The sequence below is a fragment of the Quercus robur genome, chromosome 5 (genome assembly GCF_932294415.1).
Source record: "Quercus robur chromosome 5, dhQueRobu3.1, whole genome shotgun sequence".
Lineage (NCBI taxonomy): Eukaryota > Viridiplantae > Streptophyta > Magnoliopsida > Fagales > Fagaceae > Quercus > Quercus robur.
The window spans coordinates 26,066,148-26,090,347 of record NC_065538.1 but is presented as its reverse complement, the minus strand read 5'-3'; the positions used below and the strand labels follow the sequence as shown (position 1 = coordinate 26,090,347).

General features: G+C 31.5%; 1 protein-coding gene across 1 annotated transcript; it reads right to left on the bottom strand.

Moving 5' to 3' along the window:
* Nucleotides 1-6,430: 6,430 nt before the first annotated feature.
* On the bottom strand, nucleotides 6,431-13,727 carry LOC126725631 (uncharacterized). Its single transcript, XM_050430436.1, has 7 exons — nucleotides 13,032-13,727; nucleotides 11,133-11,440; nucleotides 10,044-10,778; nucleotides 9,205-9,333; nucleotides 7,709-7,912; nucleotides 7,417-7,617; nucleotides 6,431-6,980 (listed from the first exon to the last, which is right to left on the bottom strand). Exons 1-7 carry the CDS (start codon nucleotides 13,294-13,296, stop codon nucleotides 6,858-6,860), a joined length of 1,965 nt encoding a protein of 654 aa, XP_050286393.1. The 5' UTR covers nucleotides 13,297-13,727; the 3' UTR covers nucleotides 6,431-6,857.
* Nucleotides 13,728-24,200: the final 10,473 nt, after the last annotated feature.

The window sequence follows — 24,200 nt, the reverse complement described above, 5'->3', positions numbered from 1 at the left end:
GTAGTTTTGAAGGATTAACGCAAGATAATATGAAAGGAAACAATGACATGGGACTTCCAGCTGAAATTTACACATCAATAGTAACAAAAAGTGTGATGAATAAAAAACGGCTAGGTTGAATCCAGGAAAAACCAGTATCATTGTCAAAACAACAACTAATTACACACCATTTTTAAGTGTACATATTGATGTAAAACTAAATGTTAGACTCGCTATGTTTTATTCTCTTTATAACTTCTACCACCTTGGACCACATAGCTTCCAAAATGTTATGCTATTCAACATAACCCAAAACCTAAAGAGAGAGAGAAATCTAAGATCAAGCTCGTAGTAACTAAATAATTGCAGAAATTATCCACGAATAAATAAAACATACAAAAATAAATAAAAATCTCATTTTTACCAAACATCAAACATAAATATATACCAATCAAAAAAGTTCAACGAAAACAGTGTTATACAGAGGATTAGTTTAAAACCTTTAACCAAACCCAAATAGTGTGGTGGTGGTGGCAAAAGCCAAAAGGTGACTAACATGGAGGAGGGCTCAAAAATTAGACTCAAAAACCATATTGGCCAAACAAAAACAGAAACCAAAACCTTTAGTTCCAAAATTTTGGGATCAGCTATGGAACTAGTCAGGCACCACTCACTAAGTACTAACCCACCAAAACTAGAGTTAAACAGAAATCCTATGAACTGCATTTGTAAATGGGAACTCAAGAGTCAAGACATAAATGTTACAATATAAGCAATCATAAATCAATGCATTTGGACTCTCAAATACATGCCACATGTCCATATTTATGTTTCTATTCAAACCCATTTTTTTGCTTTTTCGAATACATAAACAAAGTTGGTATTACAACTAACGATGATTGTAATTTAAAAGTACCATTTTTGATACGGAATCGACCATAGTAGTGAGAGAGAGAGAGAGGCTTATGAACTCACCATTTGTTCTGGGCCGTTGGATTCGCCGAGACAGTGAGGTGCAGAGGTAGAAGTAGAAGAAGGAAGATGAGCAAAAACAGAGCAGAGTACGTTTTATATGTATATTTGGTTATTACAGAGGAAGAAAGGGAAAAGAAGAGTCAATGTAAAGTGTGGTAGTAGGCATAAGAACAGAGAAATGAATGGAAACAGAGTTTTGTTGCACAAAAATGGAAAAATGCTCAGTATTGCTATATTATGCATGTGTAGAGAGAGAGAGAATATTGACTATTGAGGTGAGGTGAGAGAGACAGGTTTGATTTGGCGAGGTTCAGTAGACGTGCAGTAGTGTAGTGTAGTAGAGGTGAAGTGCTAAAAGAAAGGAAGCTGGGTCTGGCAGTGTAAAGATGATGTGAAGCGCGTGTGGTTTTCTTTTGAAATTTTGGCCACCTTTTGCTTCTCTCTCTCTCTCTCTCTCTTTTTTCTTTTTTTTTCTTTTTTTTAGTAATGTTGCATATATAATCATTTTTATAATATTTAATTAAGAAAAATACTAATGCTTTTACCAATTTTATTGTATAAAATTTATAAAGTTACATGTCAATAAATATGATTAATGGGTTTCAACTACTTAATAAATATTTTCTAAAGAAATCACTTAGTAAATAAATAAATGTTTAATTTTTTTTTTTTTTTGGTATTTGGTGATAGGTCAATTTTTAAACTTATGTAATAAAATTTGTAATATTTTTAATATAACTCTTTTACTAGTTCTTATTATATCATATTTTTACCTAACATTAACAATTAGTCACCTCAAAAATATTAAAAAAATTTGTGAAATCTTTTTACTCTATATTGTTCTTTTGTTTTAGTAAAATAACATCATGGTTTGAAAAAGAAAAAGAAAAAAGAAAAAAAAAATCATGTCTCTTACAATGATTATTGTGAATAATAATGGGAAAAAATCAAATTATTGTTGAGATGGTGTGTTTTGATTGATTTCTTTTTCTTTTATTTTTTTAATAAAGGTGTCTAGAATTCTCTAAACTAAAGGTTAAGAGTTTTGGACTCATGAAGGCCTTAGAAATGACTTGGCCAACTTTAGGGTTTAATTGAAACTTATTGTATTTTTCAAGAATATAAACAGGTCAATATATACCTAATTATTTCTTTTTAAAAGTTAAAACTGACCATAAATTACAAATAAAAATAATTTTCATACTCTAGTAAATTTTTTTCTTTACAAAATTAAATTTCTTTTAATAATTGGCCAAAATTAAAAATGAACATTCACGATTTTAAACATAGATACAAACTATATATATCTTCTAATTATTATTATTATTATTATTATTATTATTATTATTCTTTAAGTGCACCTTAGGGTAAGTAGGAATTAAATGCTAATTATATAAATAAATAAGGTAGGTTAATGAGTTTTCTTAAGGCATTTGTTAATTGGCTATTCTAAAAATATTTTGATACTGTTTTATGAAAAATATTTAAAAAAAAAAAACTGTTAAAAAATCAATAATTTTTTTCTTTTCCTATAAAAAATTTCTAAAACTATTTCTTAAATCAATACCTCTAAGACATTTGTTAAATTTTTCCAAATAAATTTAGCAAACGTAGTGTTAAATACTTGTCCAACATTTTTCTATATACTCAATGTCATTTAATCACATGATCATCGGATAGTTTTGATATATACTTTAAGTAATCTACTCCCATTTGAAAGGAAGTCATATCCACTCTAATGAAATATTTGAAATCATGCAAATCTTTCTTCTTCCTCATCATTTATGAATGTTAATTTCATAATTATGAAACTAACAATTTTTTTTTTTTTTTTTGAGAATTGAAACTAACAAAAATTGGTTGTTCGCAGTCACAGCCTTTTGTTTATCATGTAATACCTCCTTTAGCGATTATGGAGTTCTTAAACTTTGATGACTCTACTGCTTTAGTAACTCGTTATCATTGGGGAAGTTATATTAATAATAAATATGATATGACCCATATTTGATTATAAAAAATAAAAATAAAAATTATGAGTTATGACCCATATTTATGCTCAAATGATATTTACATGCAAAGGTGGGTTGTTTTCAGTCAGAATGGGAGAGTGAGTGCACGTCCTTTTGGTGCAAATGGTGGAGGGTTTAGTCTGAGTTCGAATGTACGATAGAGATAGTGAATAAGGATGCACCGCCATGTGGTTGTATTTAGTGTTCATTAGAGCGTGGCTTACACAGGTTCATCATTAAAAGATTGTGATTTGAAGATCTGCAAGTGTCTTTTCATTTATTGCGAACGTCTTGTGGTTTCTTCAATAAGATTTTTTTTTTTTCAAGAAATCCTTTTTGTTATCTAACCCCTAGAAAAGAAAAAAATGATTATTAATGCCCTTAAGTCTATAGTCTAGGACCCCAATATTTTGTACAACCTTCTTTCGTAAAAATATCATTTTGTGATTTGAAGATCTGCAAGTGTCTCTTCCACCTGTTTCTTAAAATAAATAAATAAATTGTATTTTCCTTTCTTCTTTTTTTTTTTTTTTTAACCAATTGTATTTTCCATTTAATGCGAACGTTTATGGTTCACTAAGATTTTTTGTTTTTTGTTTTTTTTTTTCTAAAAAAATCCTTTTTTTTATCCCACCCCTAGAAAAGAAGAAAGTGATTATTAAGAGCATTTGCAGCAGTGAAGTTAAAAAATTATAATGCTATTTTATCTCCACCAATATACCAAAAAAGCCTTGCAGCAGTGGAGGTAAAGTCATAATTTTTAGCACACATCTAAAAATAAAAAAAAAATTTATTCAACCTCCGATTAAAATAATTCAACTTCCTTTATTTTTTTTTTCATTTCTTTTATTCTATCTCACCGTGCTCTCTCTTATCAGTTCTCTCATCAAGCTCTCATCACTTTCATCTGTCAAGCTCTTATCTCTCTCATCTCCCAGCCCACGCTGTCGCCGTCCCAACCCACGCAGTTGCAGTCCCAACTGTCCCAACCCACGCCATCGTCGTCCCAACCCACGCCTCAGCCCACGCCATCCCAGCCGATCTACTTTAGGTCAGTGCTCTCTCTTCTTTTGTAGTGAATTTTTTTGTCTTAATTTTTCTGAGTTTAGTGTTATTTTGTGGTGAAAAATGGTGTTGTCACTATGTTGTTTTGGGCAAATTGTGTTATTTTTTTGCTGTTTTTGTTAGGTATAACATCTGAATAGAGGAATGTATTGGGAATTTTCTGTTTGCAAGAATTTTCGACGGCGGTGGCAGTTGAAGTGGTTGTGTTGTTGTTTATTGTATAAGATATATTATTTTATTGTAGTGGATATATTATTTTATTGTGATGTTTATACTATTTTATTGTGTTAAAAGCTAAAATAGATCCATTGCTGCAGCATGTATGTAGGTAAAATAGATAAATTAACTTTTGGTAGAGCTAAAAAACTAAACTTTTAGCTCCACTGCTGTGGATGCTCAAATGCTAAAAATACAAAGATAGAATTAGGATGCTATCTAGTTCAACACATTTTCACATTTGGGTTAACTATAACTTTGTTTGGTTTGAAAGGAAGAAAAGGGAAAGAAAGAGAAATTAAATCTAAGTATATTAAAGATTAGATTGTTTATAAGACCAATATTCTAACATCCTTTTGTTCAATGCTAATTGAATTATTAATGCGCTCAACACATTAAATCACTTTGTATTTTAAGAGAAGTGCAATTTGTTTCCCTTTTCTCTTTCAAGAAAGCTTTTCGTAATTAAGGGTTTTGGGAAAAAAAAAATTACCTCAAGTTCAATGCTTTAATGTACTAAATTCGTCATGATGATGACATATGACCACTTTTGACAATTTTCACCAACATGACAAATTCAATGTGTTGGAATAAAGTACTAGATCTAATCTTTACTTTTGGAAAAGTGATGCTATTTCAATTACTTTTAAGTTGTAATCCTGTAAAAAAGATTGATTTCAAGATGAGCACTTTTTTATTTTTTAAATTACTCCTCTTGAAATCAATCTATTTAAGACCAATTTTAAGTTTTTGCTTTCTCTAATCTTTATTTCAACTTTATTTATTTTATTGAATTTTTAGTGAAAATGCTTGAAATTTCAAACCTTCTTATATAATTTTTTAAATTACTCATCTTGAAATCTGTTTATATAGATCCAATTTCAAGTTTTCTCTCTTCTTTTTTAATTGTTATTTCAAAATTTTCTTACTGTTTTATATATATCAATGAAAAGCTTGAAATTGGGGAGACCATTTCGCGATTTTTTTTCATCGTCTTTAATCTTCATTCAATTTAAAAATAATAATAATAATAATCATATTTTATTTTTCAATAAAAGAGCAATTATATTTCAAAAAAAAAAAAAAAGTTACAGCAAGTTATTACAGAAACCACTTCACAAATCTTGTTGGGATAACCAACACCCCAAAAAAAGAATTTCTAAGGCTCGCAAGAGAAATGCCCCAAGAGCAGCACAATGCTCCGTTCAAAACAGAATTGCAGAAATAGCCCTTGCTTTCCTCCCTATTTATAATTATAACTTCCCATTTGATAGTTCTAATAATAGACTCTCCAGACCTTTTTTTTTCTTTTCCTAAAATAGTTACAATATATTGTTAACCTTGTAACTCAAACTATTTATTCTTAGAGCCCCAAACACTTGTGCACTTAGAGGTGCCAATTAAGCTACAACCTACAAGGCTCTTAACAACCTCTACAGACTTGATACTGCCTTAATGAGTCACACTATTTACATGGGTTGGGAAAAAACCCACAAAGTTTTATCTAGTTTTAGTGATTCAATTACATAAGTGGTCTAATTACCACTTATAAACAAGTAGACCGGCTTGGATACTTGTTCACTAGGTTATCAATTCGATTGGCTGGGCTAAAATGGGTTTATTTAATCGCTACACAAAACTTAAAACAATTTTTTTTGAAGAACCTAACTTTAACTTTCAAATTTGAACATGTGATTTATTAGTTTATTCATTCAGTAATTGTCTTACGAAATGTCAAAACTAAGGAATAAATAACTAGTAAAGGTTTGGATTCAATCACCAATAGAAAAATGACATGTGTCCCATCATGTGCAATGCATATGACTCACTTGATTGGTTGGATTAAGTGAGTCATGCAATGACAAGATCAAATGTCATCTTCCTATTGATAATTTGAGCCAAACTTCGTCCCTACTAGGCCTGAACTGGCTCAGCCAACCTTGTGAACTCTAAGCCTATGGTTAAAACCATACTCATTTTCAAGGTGACCAAACCAGCTTCAGCTCAATTTACCACCACCTTCATTGCAATCCCAACGCCAAATTTGCTCCTACACCATCTCTTTTTTGGAAATATGCCACTTCTTCCCAGTTAGCCGATTCTGAATTCTAGTCCTATATATAACTAAAGCCAATTGTTGGGCTTCGAGGACAAAGGAATCCAGCATGCATTGGAAAAACCAAAAATAATTGAAGAGTGAATTTTTTGGGACAAAAACCATGCCCAATTGCATGAGTTCCCATTTGATAGTTGATACATGTACAAATATATGCTATTTTCCACTCCTTTAGTAGAAAATAACTATCTCTTTTAGCAAGTATTTTTGAAAATGAAAACCTGGAAAAAAAAAAAAAAAAAAAAAGAAAAGAAAAAGAAAACAAATGAAAAACACAAGTGAGAGAGCTTTACAACCCTGGAGAATAAGGATTAGTGCAAGGCTCCAAACTAGCAAATCAAAAATGCCCAAAAGAAAGAGATGGCATTTGTCTCTTTCTATTGAGTAAATTGATTGAAAGAAAAGAAAACGATTAGAGAGAGAGACAAAAAAAAGGGGTAAAGCAAAACAAAAGGAAACTCCCCTACCCTATTTATAAGTTAAACAAATGAATCCCCCTATTGGTTTTGCAACTCTGGATTAAATAAATGTCTGCTTATGAAGGGTAATATAGCTGCAAGTAATGCCTTGGGGCACTCCTCATGTGGAAGATGGCCACATCCAGATATAGCAACTATTCTCTGCATCGCAAAATAAATCATGGTAAAGATTAGATCAATTAGAGTAGAGAGGAAATTACTTTTTCATATCCTATCCTTGCGAAATAATATTTATGATATTCAAGTATTTTCTAAGAAGCAAGGACTCTATTTCAATGTTTTTTCTCCAAGAGAACCAGAAAAGAGAAGGGTTTTTTGCTTAGGATTTTTGGGATGGAACCAAGGTTTTTTCTCCATGTGTAACAACATTGAGAGACTAAAAGAGACAGGAATGAATGTCTCTTAACTGCCTGGATTTTCCACACAATCATCAAGCATTTGCTACCACAATGGGAATTGATACAACAAGATTTATCATCCCCACTCCCATGTAACATTACCTCAATAAGTTTGGTTAAGTCCCAAGACTTTACTATTAGTAAGTAATAGAAAAAGGAAATCGTAGAACAATACTTACAGAATTTACAAATTTTGAAGACATGGCTTGAGAAGAGTTAAGAGAAACAAGGGCATCTTCAGCTCCGGTAATAATCAACATCGGCATGTCTTCAACTGCTTTTACTAATGATTCTGCATTTTGTGGGGAAAGGACCATCTCAGATGACAATCTACCTATCTCATGAAGTGCTTCATCCCAACCTTCTACATATAGGGGCGCCTGATTGCATTACACAACAGTGATCCAACTGACTGTTAACATACTGATATATTTATAAAACTGTCTATGATTTAAGGAGGTGCAGGTGTACCTTATAAAGCCTTAAAGTCTCTGCTGTTAGCTTGGAAGCGTCATACCATGCACGGCGATTTATCACTTGAGCGATTTCTGTTCGCAGTAGAGGACGAACCAAGTGCTTCTTCCCAAGTGAAGTATGCAGAAGAATCCTTGCAAAGGCTGGAACCACTTCTCTTGACAAACTAACACTTAGCAATACTACTCCTCGAATTGCAAACTGAATGATGCATATAAACAAATAAGGTGAAAATTTTAAAATTTGTTGGAAACATTTGCATAAAATGACTGAACAAAAAGTTATTTATACAACTTTTCTGACTCTTAGACATTATGTTAGAATTAGTTTGATTCTATAAATTGTTAATTAGCTTATATCAGAAATTCAAGAACCCAAAAGCTGAGTAGCACTCTCAACATAATAGTGCAAATAAAATTCATGGATGAGTAAGGGACGAAATAGCACTCTTATCCTTTGTTTGGGAAAGGTTGCAGGCTGAATTTTAGTGCATCAAAGAATTCCTTGTTTGGCTTGAGCAAGTGAAGAAATTTCAAAATATCTATTGGAAAATTTTGGCAGAAATTCAAGAACTTCCATCTACTGATGCTTTATTTCCAAAATCCTCCCAATAAAATGCACACACCTTGTGCTAAACCTGCCCAAAAAATGCCATTTACATAGAACACCATCACCATTATCTGCCGACCATCATATGTCCAATAACATCAAACAGCACTAGCAAAGTGAACATTGCCAACTAGAGCCATGCCTCCAGACAAAATGTCCATTACAATTATTACAAAGTCCTCTCTCCACTTTCATTCTGCTTAAGAGTCGTCAAAGAATGTGCTCAACAAAGGATGCAAATTTATAGTCCCAAGAGCCTAGATTATTGATCTAGTTTCCATCATGATTTCTCAAATCTTATAATAGAATTTCCAGAAAATGGAATTTCAATGCTGAGAGATTGAGAAAAATGGAAACTTCCTTCAAATGGAGTTTCACCCAATTTAATTGGAAGAAGTCTCTAGAGAACTAGCATCGACCAAAAAACCCAGTTGCTTCGTTGATACCCAACAAGCAAATAATTATATTTAAATACCAATGCTAAAAGGAATGAAAGCCAGTACAGTGGTATTCCATGGATCAGACTACAGAGAGAAAGATTGTGAAGCTCAAGATCATAACTGGCTATGGTCAAATCCATTTAATCATTTACTTGTAAAGTCGGATGGAATTTTTGGTGATTTAGATGAATGAGATTTTTTTATTTATGCTAAACAATAATTACTAGACAGGATTTACATTTTCAATTCTCCATGAAAATATTAATTACTTCATCCAAACCCAAACACAGTGTTAAGGTATTTGTATTTTGACATTTTAGATCTCACACCAAATGATATGATCCTTTTTCTGCCTGAAAGGTGAAATTAAAATATTCGTTTTTTCCCCTTTTCCTTTGGCGTGTAAAGATTTAATCAGCATAGAAAAAGAAGATGGTTACTCACGTTGTAAGAATTCATTGATGTTTGAACCCTTTGTGCAGCCCTTAAAGCAAGTAGGCCTCCATCATCATGACCAACAAGAATTACCGAAGTAAACCCCATATCTGAGCAGAAAGAAAGAAGCAAGTCTACCTGAAACATCAGATAAAATATTCAGACCTAAGTCTAAATTTGTTCCAGACATAAAGGGTGAAGATAATGAATACATAAAATGAGTGGGAGAAAGACCCAAAAAAAAAGAAAGAGCAACCACAACAGAATCAAGAGATCAACAAATGTTGTAATGCCCCCAGTACATGTTAAATGTGCTTTGGATTTACAAATGGATCACTCAGTTTGTCACACTTGATGCTGCATTTGGTAGCAGAAATTGTGCTTTGGATTTCAAACTGGACTCCTATCTAAAACCATGAAGTGAGGACTCCAACTTCAATCTAAGTCCAATTCCAAAACTCCAAATATGTTGACAAATCAAGTATTAGGGGACATTTAATTTCACTTCCCATCCTTCCATACAACACTCTTAATATCTCTTCACCTTCCCAACAAGAGAGACAGATTCAATTTTGTTGAGAATTAAAAGAGAGATACACATGAGTGGGGGATCTTCTCCATTTCCTTTGAAATGTAGATAGTCCATTTCACAATTAAGATTTTACCCTAGATCTAACAAAGTACAAAATGCCATATCATTTAAAATTGGAATTTGACGTGGCACTTGATGCACTTTTAAATTATATTTAATCTGAACCATAAGATAAATCCATTTCAAATGGAGAGGATCATTTTCCAGGTAATTTATAGGAATATGATTATAACAATCAAATCTTAGTCCCAATTACCTGAGTATCAAGTTTATAAGGATTAGGCAATTCTTTTTCCTCCCAATCTTCCCGACGCATTCTTGAAGTTAATCCCCAACCAGGACGATCAAAAGCAGCAACAGTACAACCCACTTGCCGAGCTAGCACCCCCATCACATGCCTCCATGAAAAGACTCCACCCCCAAATCCATGCACCAGAACAACACCGAACAAGCAATTTGCCTCCAAGTCCCTCTCTAAAGTCCCAGAGTTCAATTTACCAACTTCACCCTGCTCACCAGCATCATCTAAGCTCAAGACAGGGATTTCTTCAGGAAGAACAGGAGGAGTTGTGGAACCATCCAATAACGGAGCATATAGTGAAGAGCTGTGAAATTGATTGCTATAGCTCCGGTGCATTTGATATTGGCTTTTTGACAACACACTTAACGCATGCCTCTCAAATTTTGGCCTTCCCACAGCCTTTTTTGGGGAGCTGCAACTAGGACTGGGTTCAAGAAAGACAGTGGAGGACAATGAACGAGGTGAAGAACCAGGAAAGCTAAGCTTGTAATGGAGAGTAAGCCCTCGACATGTTATGAATAAACTGTCAATGTCGGCAAGTAAACTGACGTGGAGTTCCCCTTCAGCACGAGGTGACCCTAAAGGCTTTCGCCTCATTTCACTGTCACTTTTTGGGGTTTTTCCTCCACAAGGAGTGGGAGATCGTGGGACCTTCTGGAAGCCAGACAAAACACTTTTGCATGAAAGGACCTGTTAATTTAATTGAAAGAGTAGTCAGTAAAAACAGTAGACATTATGACCATATAAATCCATATAGTGCTACCAAAGAAACTGACAACAATTAAGTGAATATAGTTGCATAACCAAGTTTTATAAGATCAAGAACATGCACCAACTTCAAGGTCTAATTGGAATAAAAACATCCTCATGTAATTGAAAAGAGCACATTCAGTCTTAATCAAATAGGCATTGACAACATTTATCTCAAAAAAAAAAAAAAAAAAAAAAAGGCATTGACAACATTTACAAGCATCTTACTTTTTGATAAGCAAACATGTATTTCAAAATTTGCAAAAACACAGGACAAAAACTATGCAAACTTACAGTATCTGCATCAACTCGGTGAAACAAGAGCTTTCTCCGTGCTCTGCAGCTCGTTCTATATGCAACAACAGTATGGCCTAGAGCAAAGACTACAGATGAGAGAAACAAGACAGGCATACCCCATGACTTCTTCAAATGGAGCTTCTGCCTTGAGAGGGAATATGAAGCTTCAGCCTCAATTTGAGAATTTACAGTGAAAACACAAGCCTTAACTGAAAGAAGAAGAATTGAGAGAAATGAACACAAGGTCACAGTTCCAAGGTATGGACCGTGTGAGAGAGCAGGGGCATCACACATTGAATAAACACCTGTAGTCAAAAGACATTGGATCAGATTCAGCAAATACTTGAAATTGAAAATAACCAAGCCCAGATGATAAAATTTTGAATATGGTATGAGGTCCATCAATTTCTGTAACATTCTGCCTACAAAATTCTAAAGAAATCTTCAATGGAACACCTTGGTAATGTTACATGGATAAAATTAAAGAGTAATGCTACAGATACAAATATTTTTACAAACCCAAAACAGAATATCACTTTTTTACTTTCCCAATAATTCCTCACCATATAATAAGCCAGTTTGTAAAATAGTTTTGTGGTTTTAGCATTTTCCAAAATTGAATAACGGCACCAGAAAAAATCAGGTTTCATAAACATTAAATTCTCTTTCATAATGTGAATGGAATCATACACCATATTATTTTGAATTTAAAAGAATAGCAAAAAGAAAAAAGAATACTAAAAATTCAGCGCAACAAAGTGGGAGTTCGTGTTTCTTTTTCTTAGGTTCCACATGCAATGGAGAGAACTTGATTCCTATTTTTTCCCTAAAAACAGAGCATCCACACTTTCTAGATTTCAACTCATAAAAGCAGTTGCCCACCTTAAAAGAACGAAACTTGTACTGTAAGCTACAAAAAATGGAATCTTATAATTTCAGATTTTACAACCTCAAAATTTTCATTGTTTAGGAACTATAATAAGAATAAAAAGCTCCAGCTAGCTGAGCAAAATACAGCAAGTTTTAGATTCATAAAGGACTTTACTTTTTAAGCTTCTTAGTAATCAAAACAACGATGAAAACAAAATATTTAAAAATAAATAAATAAACTTGTACAGACTGTAATCTCCTTTATCTAAACGTAAAATTCAAATATAGAAAATGAAGAAGATTAACAAAATTAATAAGTATTTTCCATAAAAGCATAGAAGTTATTAAGGGGAAAAAAACAATTAACAGTGATAAAAGCAGTTATATCTCACTGTAAATTAATTTTTGCCTTATTGTTGGATCAAACACCAGCTAAAAAAAAGGTTGTTTACAGAAGTCTGTTTTTTCCTGTACTTTCTCAGCAACCAAACATAGGTTGCAATTCACCCAAAAAAAAAACAAAAATCTTTAAATAAACATAATTTTACGAGGACAAAAACATATTCATAAAATATAGTTTTGAATTTTGATTCCTTGAAGAATCGGCAAGTAGAAGATCAAAATGTATTCAAAAGCAACAAAATTTTAAAATTTAAATTACAAAAAAAAAAAATTTTAATTCGAAGAAAAGATACAAGACCACAAAAATCCGTACAATTTTCCATTTGAAAAAAAAAAAATTCAATATATTTTAAATTTTGATTTCTCGAAGAATTAGCAATAAGAAGATGCCAATCCTTCAAAAACAACTAAAAATAAACAAAAGCTAAAAGCCAAAAATAAATAAATAAAAATCAATACGGTTCTGAATATCGATTCGTTCAAGAACCAGAAAATATAAAACTTAAACCAAAAAAAAAAAAAAATCAAAAGCTTTAAAATCAATATTGCTTTGAAATTTTGATTCCTTTAAGGAACCAGCGAAACGAAGATTCCAATTCAAGAGCGAAAAATCAGAGAACATACAGATAATGATGAGAGATCTAACAACGGAGACGAGAGGAATATCGGTCAAGGAGCTTTTGAAAGCGTATCGTTGCAAATGCTCTTTGAGACCGTAGCATCCGATGCAGGTGAAGCTGGAGATGAGTACGAACGGCACGAGCACGTCGCCAATGGCGACGAGCAAAGGCAGCGACGACACAAGCAGCGACACCACCATCGCCACCATGAAAAACAACGTCCGCACGATCCTCCTTAATCTCTCTCCGACAGGGCCTCCCTTCGCCATATTTTCCAATCAACCAATCAATCCAACGGTTCTCGATCAATCAATGAATGTACGTTATTGGATTGAATTTTGTTAATTTTTTTCAAATTCAATGCACGAGTTTCTCGCTCTATATATATCTCTCTCTCTGTCTCTCTCTCTCCGCGTGAGGGTTTTTATGTGGGAGTTGATGATGATGAAACCACCGGAGATGGTGGCGGAGGAGGCTCCTCGGGCATTTCTGTGATATTTCCGGTAGGGGGGTAAAATAGTAATCTCTCACTCAAAGCTTCATGGAGAGGCTAGGGTTTGAGAGAGCGAGAGAGCCGAGAGGAGAGGAGCTTTGAAATCAAAAAAATTTCAAAGGCCCTTTGCTTTGTTGCTGTTGGGAAGGTATTTGAATTCGCTTCCTTTTCTCTCTCTCTCTCTCTCTGTGTTTTTTGTGTTTTCTTTATTTATTTTATTTATATTTGCTTAGTTTTCATCGCGTAAACAAAAAAAAAGGTGGAATTGGCAGAGAGGGAAAATCTATCGCTAATCAGAATAATGTATGTATCTGACACCACTTGATTATTTTAGTTGCAAACCTGTCCGCCTTTTTTTTCTTGACAGAACTACCCTTTTATTACGGGATAACACTATTATTAATTATTTATTTCTGTCTTCTCAATTCACCAAATTACCCTTCCTCTTTTCTCTCTCTCTCAATTATTTTTTTTTTTTTTTTTTTTTTTAGCTTGATGGGAAACAAACTTTTTTTTTTTCTTTTTTTTTTAAGCTTTATGGGAAACAAACTTTTTCAGGTTATGATTAATATGATTACCAAATATAGACTTTTGAAAAAATAATCAGCTAAATTTCAAATTACTCTCCTAAAATTTGAAAGTGCTTAAAGTTATATTCCGTTTGCATTAGCAGTTATTCCATCTATATTTTATGTTAAGTGTCACATGAATTTGTTGCGTGTGTTTAGTTTGTTCAATAAAATGATATCACGTTATTTTTATTATGCCATGTTATTTTTTTTTAGGCTACAAATATAATGTGGCATCATTTTATTAGATGAGCTAAACACGCGTGACAAGTTTACGTGATATTTAATAGAAAATATAGATGGAGAGGCTGCTGATGCAAACGAAATAGAATTTCAAATGGTAAAATCTAAGCTTTAGCGTGTAAATTCTAAAACCCCCAAGTTTTAGATGTGTAGTTTGCAATTTAACCAAATTAATTTTACAACACACGTCTTACCCCTTTAAGTTTCCCCATGTGATACGTTTAATGGACAAAAAAAATTACATAATCATCATGTGATTACATTAAGAAAACTCATCAATTGATTTGTGTTATTGGTCATGTATGTAATGATCACATGATTCTTTCGTCTATAAGAGCTAACAAAAGTTAGTTTCAAGGATCAATTTGATGAATATGGAAATCTTAATGAGTTAAAAGAAAGAATAAAATCCTAATGGTTGTTTTTGCATACAAAATTAATAATAATTGTACTTGTACTTGTACTTGAATTTTATCATTGTAACAGAATTTGTAGTGATTTTTTCTGTGTGGGTGAGGATCCCTAATCCCATTTAAATGAATTGCCAAAATAATTTTCAATGATGCACCTCGGACCTCAGGGACGAGCACTGGATAACCACAGGACAGCTGACCTTGGGGACAAGCAGTAACCATGATAAGCGTATAAAGTTAGAATATCATAGAAGGAAGAAAGTAGACTTGGCATAGGTTACGAGGAGGATAAAAGGAGAAGGGTGTAGAAGCTATCTCCTTTGCATTAAATGCAAGATAACTACTTCTCTGACCGCATTAATGAGGAAATGACAAGAAACAATGATGGCACAACTCAGATTGCAAGGCAGAAGCTCACTGGTATGTTCTGAATGAGACAGAAGACCTGGAAATACAATCTCAGCCCTCCAGGTGTAGGACTAGGATAATCTATGTGTAGATATAAAAGGAAAATGAAGATCCTTATGAGGGGGATCGAGAGAAAAAGGGAGAGAGAGCCTTTGTAACCTAGAACAAAAATACTTGTTAAAAAGAGAAAGCAATACACATGTATAAAACAGACACTCCTCGGGCCTGACCGAGAATCCTTTTTTCTTCATAATTTTGTGATCCTAGTCATTTCATTGGCATCTTTACTCATTGTGATTAACTTCAACTCATTAAGTAGTCAATATCCAACCCATTCTCTAACAAATCTATTATAGTGGGCTCATTGGGCCATAGTCAGGGTCATTCTTAAGCCGTGGATTAATTCGGCCCCTTACATTTTCATTTTCCTTTCTTTCTTGAGTTGGCTCATGAATAGTGACCAAGGAAATTACTTTCTTTCCTTTTCTTTGATTTTTTAAAAATATTTTAATATAAGATATATTCTAAATTTGGAATCATAAGCTTGCAAAAGGTGACTACTTCTTTCTACCACCATAATTCTAACTCATTTTTTTACTACAAATTTAAAGTTTAAACCCTTGACCTAATTATTATAAATTTGAAAAGGTTGATAATAATCAAAAAGTTATCCAAACCTTTATTTTTTTTATTTTTTTAGTATCCTTTTCTTGAAGTTAAAAATAAATAAATAAATAAAGAGAGAGAGAATTGAGTGATGTATTAAATAAACTTTACCAGCTTATTTATCATTTACAATACCTTTAAGCTATTCTTATTAATTTTCTTTTTCCCTTTTAAGAGCAATTGATTTTAAATGACAGCTTAACATTTTTTTTTGTGGGTTCTAATTAGCTCAACTGGTAAAATTTCTAATGGTTGAATAAGAGATCTAAGGTTTAGTCACTGCCTACACTAAAAATTGATTGGTTTCTTGGTCTGATGATAAAGAACTATAATAAAGAACTATGATAAAGATTTGAGGTTCAATCCCTAATGATAGTTCTTTATTATCAGATGCAAACGCCATAAGTTGAAATTCTCTCAAAAAAAATTTAAAAAAAAATTGAGAAGAAAAACACAAATATAATTGTTCATTAACTAGCCTGTTAGATTTTTTTAAAATAACATGATTAGTGATTTATCTTAGAGTTATTTGAAAAGTTTGAAAATAGTAGTGGTTTAGTATCTCTTACAAAATGCAATAAATTAGCTCGCAAACTTGAATAAAATTAGAACTTATATATATATATATATATAGATAGATAGATAGATAGATAGATATTTTGATAATTAGAGAATGACTCGATTTGAATCGTGATTGTATTAAGATAGTAAGAAGTGTCAATCAATTGTCTAATTAGGATATCCAAAAAGTAATGTTTTTGACACTATTTTTTTTAAAGGAAAAAAAAAATGTAATGTTTTTGACACTTAGTTATTGCTTTAAGCAACCCAAATTTTTCTGTAGAATTTCAAAGCCAATCAGGTGTAGCCAAAGCCTATTCGGGGTGTTTAGTCAAGCAAAAGGAAGGCTTGGATAGGCTGTATTCCTCCCAAACTGGGTGAGTTCAAAACAAACTTTGATGGTGCTATGTTTAATGAAAGTGATGATGCGGGGATTGGAGTTGTAATTCGAACTGCAACTGGGGAGATTATTGTTGCCCTCTCGGAAAAAATCCATAAACTTGCTTCGATGGCTATTCTCGAGTTGTTGGCAGCAAGAAGAGCAGCCAAATTTGTCCAAGAGATTGGTCTTCGTCAATCTCATTTTGAAGGTGACTCGGAGGCAAGTGTTAAAGCCCTCTAGTATCCAGATAAGAGATTCTTCCTTCTCTTCTTTTGGTCATCTTGTCAAGGACACTTTATTTTTTGTTAGCTCACTTAGGAGTTTCTCTTTCTCTCACACTGTAAGGCAAGAGAATGTTGTTGCGCACTCCTTAGATTAGAGGGAAAAACTTTCTTTTCCGTTGCTAGTTTGGATGGAGCATGTTCCATCAGACTTAAAATCTGTTGTTCTTACTAATTTATCAGCTCTTTAATTCTATTCATGCCAAGTTGGCTTCTCAAAAAAAAAAAAGTAATTGCTTTAGAGCAACTTAAAATGGCCAACAGTTATGGTTGTGGGTCAAAACTCAAAATGCTACTCGTTTATTTTGTGCTTATTGTGTGACTCATGCAGAAGATGACATCTGATGCATTACTTAACTTCCTTTTCTATTGGTCACTATTGGGCTATTGGCTATTCCATCTATTAGACAATTGTAGTTATAAATTAATCAACATTAATCTCGTATATTTCGTAACATTTAAGTATAAAGTACACAAATTTCTAACTTTTTATAATAATAAAAAAGTACAAGTACACAATATTTAAATGGATGAGGTCAACAGTTTAATGAACATTCTCGGGGTTGTCTTTCTTGTATCTTGGGTACAAGTGCCATTGCCTAGGTTAATCAAATTGCGATTTGATCATTAGACAGAGATTCAAACTACTCGTTTGTTTATTCTGCAGATGTATTTTATTTCATGTATGCAACTAGGGTAATTGACTAATTTCATGATTAGTTAAATGAAAAATAGAGTAAGTATGTATAAATTAACAAAATTGACTAAACAAAAAATTTAAATACATTTACACAACTTTCAAGATGTATTTTTAAAAAATTTATAAGACAAATAAAATAATAAAAGGGAAAAAGTTAATAGATGCCCCGAAAGCATTAGTTTAAGAAATATTTTTAAAAACATTACCTTGCTTGAAGATTGAGATATGGCCATGTGGTTTGAGCTCATGACAATGTGATTTGTGATCTCATGGCGACATTGCATGCAATTTTATGGTAGTGTGATGATTTGCCATCAAGGTGACGAATGACAACTTTGTGGCGCTTAGATCTAACTAAGATTGGCCAATTTTGACACAATAAATTGGCCATTGAATCATTTGAACAATAAAATTTTGTTGGATTGGTAGATCTGACTGCAATTCAAATGACCCGTAAAAATTTTTGTAAAAATTGGACTGACAATCAATTCTTGGTTAACCCAATTCAATCAACTAATCTAGACTAATTCTCAAAACCATGGTCATCACCCCATCATACTTTATCTACTAAAATTAAAATATAACCACATTAGAAGTAAATTAAAAGCATTACATGGTATTACTCAAACAAATGCACTATAATTTGTTAGACTAATTATTTGTTGCATTTCAAATTTGTTAGTTTGATTTCTTTATTTTTATATTTAGATCAAATTGAAATATTAAGCTAAATTATATAAATTGTAATTAGTTATTGAGTTATGAGCTTAAATAGTTGAATACATATCTAAATTTTTTCATTAGAACTAACAAAATGTCCCCAAATTACTCCGATAGTTAGGTTGGGTTGGAAAAATAAAAATACCTTAAGCCCAACCTTATCAGGACCATTGTCCCCAAAAATAAAAATGAATTATTTTTAGCCTAAATTGCAAATTGTCTTCTCTAACATAATTCTCTAATGGTTGTATAAGAAATTTAGGATTTAATTCCCGTCTACACAAAAAACTGATTTATATCTTGGTTTGATGATAAAGAACTATCATCAAGAGTGAACGCTATAAGTTGAAACTCTCTTAAAAAAAAAAAAAAAAGATAACTAAATTGAACAAAAGTGAACTCACACGATTAAATTGAATTTTAGAAAAAGAGTGCAATTTATAATTTAATCTCACTTTCATTTTACTTGATCTTAAAAAAAGAAAAGAAAAAGGAAATTACCTTCAAAGAATGAAAGGGTAATTTGGGAAGAAAAAAAGGAAGCAATATTAAATTAGTTAACTAATTGAAATTGGTTAAATAGGGGCGGCCATGCCACCAACAAAGTACAACGAATTTAAAGCAAGCGAGATCCCCAAGAACTTGACCGTTAGACGGAGTAGAAGATCGTGGTCGGGACCAGAAATTATAGTATTTTATTTTATTTTAATAAAAAAAATAATCTGATTAATATATGCTCAAAAAATCTGTTTTTAGAAAAAGTTTATAGACAAATAAAAAAACTGTCAAATTCTTTTTAATTTGTAATAAATTTTTTTTCAAAATAATATATTATTGTGTGTACGTAAGGCAAACATTAATAAAATTCATAAAAATGTTGTAAAATTAAAATATAAAAAATAAAAATCATACCCCCACCCAATCAGCGGCCCCTACTCTGTCACCCGCAGGTCACGTCAACGTCACCACCACAATTTCTCCTCGCACAGCGAGCCAATGGGTCCCATTTCCTGTCCCTCCTACTCTGTGTTTTCATCCCTGAATGCCACGGGGCAATACTGTACAGCCTGTAAAAGTTATATACCTTGCAGTGTCATTTCTTGGGACCCAATCAGAATGGAGTACGCAACGGTCAGATTGAAAATTAAAAAGGGTTGAAATTTTAAAAAATTAAAAAAAAAAAAAAAAAAAACTAGCTTGAGGTTTGCCAAACATTATCAACACCTACCGTTTTAAAATTGAAAAGTGCTAACGTTGAATTTATAATTAAAATTTTTTTTTTCCACTTATAATAGTATTTGTTGGAAAAATATTGTATGCATAATATTTTTCTTTTAAAATTTCTATTTTCCTTTCTAAAAGAAAGTGCAGATGACTCTTATAATCCTAGTATTATTTTTCTAAAAAACTGATTTTTGATTAGTTTATGGATTTTACTAATGTGTGCCCTCCTAAGGGCACACATTAATTTCTATTTTTGAAAAAAAATTTCTCGTGAATTGAAAAAGTAAAGATAACTTTTTCAATTCTCGAGAAAATGTTTCCAAAAACATAAAGTTTAATGTGTGCCCTTAGGGCACACATTAACCGGACCCTTAGTTTATTAAGTAAACACAAGTAACTTTAAATTAAAAGGGTTAAAATCACAAAAAATATAGCATGAGATATGGGCTAACGCCAAACATTGTCAACCTCCTTTTAAAATGTCTAATTTGCTTCCTAAAGTGACTCTTAAATCTTAATACAAGTTTATATATATATATATATATATTTGTATAGTGTGTTTGGAAACCTTATAATTTCCACTAACTTGTTTATAGTGTTTATCAAAGATATAATTTTTATATTAAATGTGTGAAAAAAAAACTAGTCTATTTTCAAAAAAAAATTAATTTTATTATTTTTTGTATAAAAAAAGGGAGGTAAGGAAACAATTTAAAAGCTTTTTAGAGCATTCATATCGATTTGTGCAAAAATTCATGTCTATTTTAAAACACCACACATCAAAATATCTATTTTTACACTACATTTTATTAAAATTTTATTTTATTTTTAATTTTTCTCTTTCTTTATACACAATAACCACCATCCACCATTTTCATTCATTCTAGGGATATGTAAAGAAAGAAATAAATAAATAAGTAAATGCAAATTGAAAAATGCTAGTGTGAATTTAGACCGTTACCAAATTAACAATTATGTATTTTATACAACTTTGCATGATCTGATATAGGTGAATTTTGGATAGCTAAAATGCGATACTTATTCTATTATACAAGCACCAATACGAGTGCTCTTAGCCTAATAGACTCTAATTGTGTTGCTCCTTGCATCATGACACCGTTTCTTTAAACTTGATCTTAAAAGAGTTCGAATTGAATCTCATAATAATTATTAAAAAAAAAAAAAAAAAAAAAAAACTTAGACACCTTTGGATATGCTCAATAATATATTGTTGATCTAAACTGCACTAATCTTAAAAAATATAAATTTTTTTCCTTTCTTTTTGAGGTTCTCACAACAAATTTATTTTGGTATAATTAATTATATGTACGAGAGAGTGTTTGAGTAACAAAGGGTAAATAGACAACAATCAAAGATGGAGAATGAAACAAATAATTTTTTTTTTTTAATAATAATATCTAAACCTCTTCGAATATTTAATTATTCTCTTCTCTCACACAGAACAAATTATTAGAAATATGAATCCCTTGAGAGTGGTTTCAAAATTCTGACAAAAAGTTTTAAAACCAAAATCTCATAAATATCAAATAGAAAAATAAATACAACTTTTCACCATTTTCATATCCAACCAAAATGAGGCAGAGAACTTGAAGGAGAGAAGGAAAACATTCAAATAGTATTTTAGTATTCTGTGTCATTATTAGTATATTTTTGGAAAGTCTTAACATGAGTCCAACACATTAATTTGTTTTTTTCGTATTTTATCGAATTAAAAAAGAAAAAGAAAAGCGAAATAACTTCTTGCCCTTTTGTATGCAGTAGCTGACAATGGAGGTTTCGGTTCGGCCGAAAATATACTGGCATCGATGAAACAAGAAATTTCACGAGAGTAGAAAATGTCGTCGTTTTAGCGTAGAAAAGAAAAAGAAAGATACCTGAAACATTTTTCGAATGAAATAAAGTATAGTAACAGTAAAAAAAGGTTAAAAAAAAACACAGAGGTGGTAACTGGTACTGTCAGTTTCTGCTACGTTGTCAGATTACACAGGCATCACTTTTTCACTTTTTGTCTTATAAGTTGGTGAGTTACCAGTACCACAGCATGCGCAAAGTGAAAAAAAATAAAAAGGTTTTTTTAATTTTTTGTCTTTTCCCTATTCCTTTTTTTAAATTACTTTTGAAACATACAGTGTATTTTTTTTTATTTTTTTTTACATTTTAATATTTGGGTTTTTGACAGGATCGATATAAAAGGGTCTAAAATAAAAAGTCAGTCAAGAACATGCGAGTTTGATTGCATATGTATTTTTTTTTCTTCCATGACCTAAGGGATCTTCACATGGACCTAGCTAGCAGGTAGAGTACTCTTTTTTTGTTTGTCTTTTGTGTGATTTTTTGAGAAGCTTCAACGTTGTCTTGGAATTTGGAAAGCATGATGTCAAAGCGAAGAAAAGAGAAAATTAGGCGAGAAAGTAAAATATGTTTAAGTAATTTCATTTCTACCTAATAAATGAATGATATCCATTTTAAAAAATCACATTAGATTAGAGGATGCCTCTATATATCTTTATGTCCTTGAATTATTTGAAATTTTGAAATTTTCAATGCTTTGTTTTGATACCATTCCAGAAAGAAGGAAACATTACAAGAGGTTCGGATTTACAGAGCAGCAGTTGATTGGCATTTTCGTTGCCAATTTAGCAAGAGAAAAAACACTAGTAGTTACAACCCTTGGGACAAACACAGAGAGTGATATACAAAATCAGCATCTAAGAGATGAGACCAATCACTATCAGACATGAGGCTCTTCTCTTGCCAACTAGAGGTGATTTGGCTGTTATTGACTACTTGCGCAGCCCTCCTACAATCACTGAGAAACAAAACGTGCTCAAAACCCAAGTCCCTACTCCATAGCCTTGATTGCTTTGCTGCCTCCAGCATTGCTCCCTGGATGATTGATGACTGGAATAGGTTGATCTGTACAGTTAGACAAATCTTGTAGGATTTGATTTCCATGTGTAGTCTTGGCTCCATGACTGAAATTTTCAATGCTATTAAAAAGGTATGTATAAATAAATGATACCTTATCACACACACATATGCTAAAATACAAAAGTAACCCCTCTAACTTTTTTCAAATTTTATTTCAGTTCTCTAACTTTGCGTTCGTTCATTTCAGTTTTCTAAGTTTCAGATTTATTAAATTATGACATTTCCGTTAACTTTTGTTAAAAAATTTTTGAAAAAAAAAATCTAGAAAATATTTTTCAATCATTAATTTAATTTTTTTAATTTTAAAAAAAAAATTGAAGAAAAATTTATAAAATTGAAAAATTAACCACAACATATAACAAAAGTTGATGGAAGAACTTTAATTGAATAAACTTGAAAGTTAAAGGATTGAAATGAATAAACGTAAAGTTAGAGGACTGAAATGAAATCTAATAAAACTTAGAGGGTCAGTTTTGCATGTTACCCTTTTTTTTTAAAGGTGATACATTGTCAATGTCTAATAAACATAGATGTAAAAGTTTTCAAAGGAACTCATTAATGTTTAATGATTTTATAAATTGGGGGAAGATATAATTTGCACCCTCTAAATTTGTGGTCGCTTTTATAGTTCTAATTTAATTATTTATTTGACTTTCAAAACTTATAATTCACATCATTGGCAATTAACGCTAATGTGTCATTTCCATTATAGTCTGATACATTTTTGCAATTAATCCCCCAAAAAAATGATGTTTTTATTAATATATATTTTTTATTTTAAGTTCAAAACGATGTTGCATTTGGCTGAGTTGACAAAATGGACATATTGAAATTGTTGAAATATTTGAGGATCGAGGGTATAAATTATGGACAAATTTATGAATGCCCCCAAATTTAAAAGAGTTAAATGGTATTTTATGTTACAGGAAGCTTTTTTTTTTTTTTGAGAGAGAGAGAGTTTCAACTTATAACGTCCACTTCTGATTATAGTTTTTTTTTTTTTTTTTTTTTTTTTTAGAAAAATTTTAAAAGAGTTAAATGGTATTTTATGTTACAAGAAGCTTTAAGGTTAGGGCAACAACATTAAATCAAAATAATTTCATGTACATTATAGATTTACAACTAGTATTTAAAAAAAAAAGAGAAGAAGTTTGATTTCAAAAACTATGCAATAGTTTAGCATTAGGTCTATATACTGACAATGATAACGTTGAAATTTGCACATATTATGATAACATGTAGGAAAAAAAATAAAAGAAAAAGAATAGATGACAAATTAAAAGGAAGAGTCAATATACCAACTGACCACAATCATATGAATATATATATAAATTTGACTTCTAAATTCTAATAATAATTTTTTTTTTTTTTTTTTTTTGGGTTTGGTGGGGAAAGTAACTTCTAAACTTTGTAGACTTGATGCCGGTCAGGGCGTGATTATATATAAGTTGTATATTCGATATCATAAACTAACAAAAATTGTTGTGTTCAATGTGTTTCCTAATCAAAGTAATTTTGTCACTAATGATTCCCAACATGTAGTTTAATGTAAAAGAGAAAA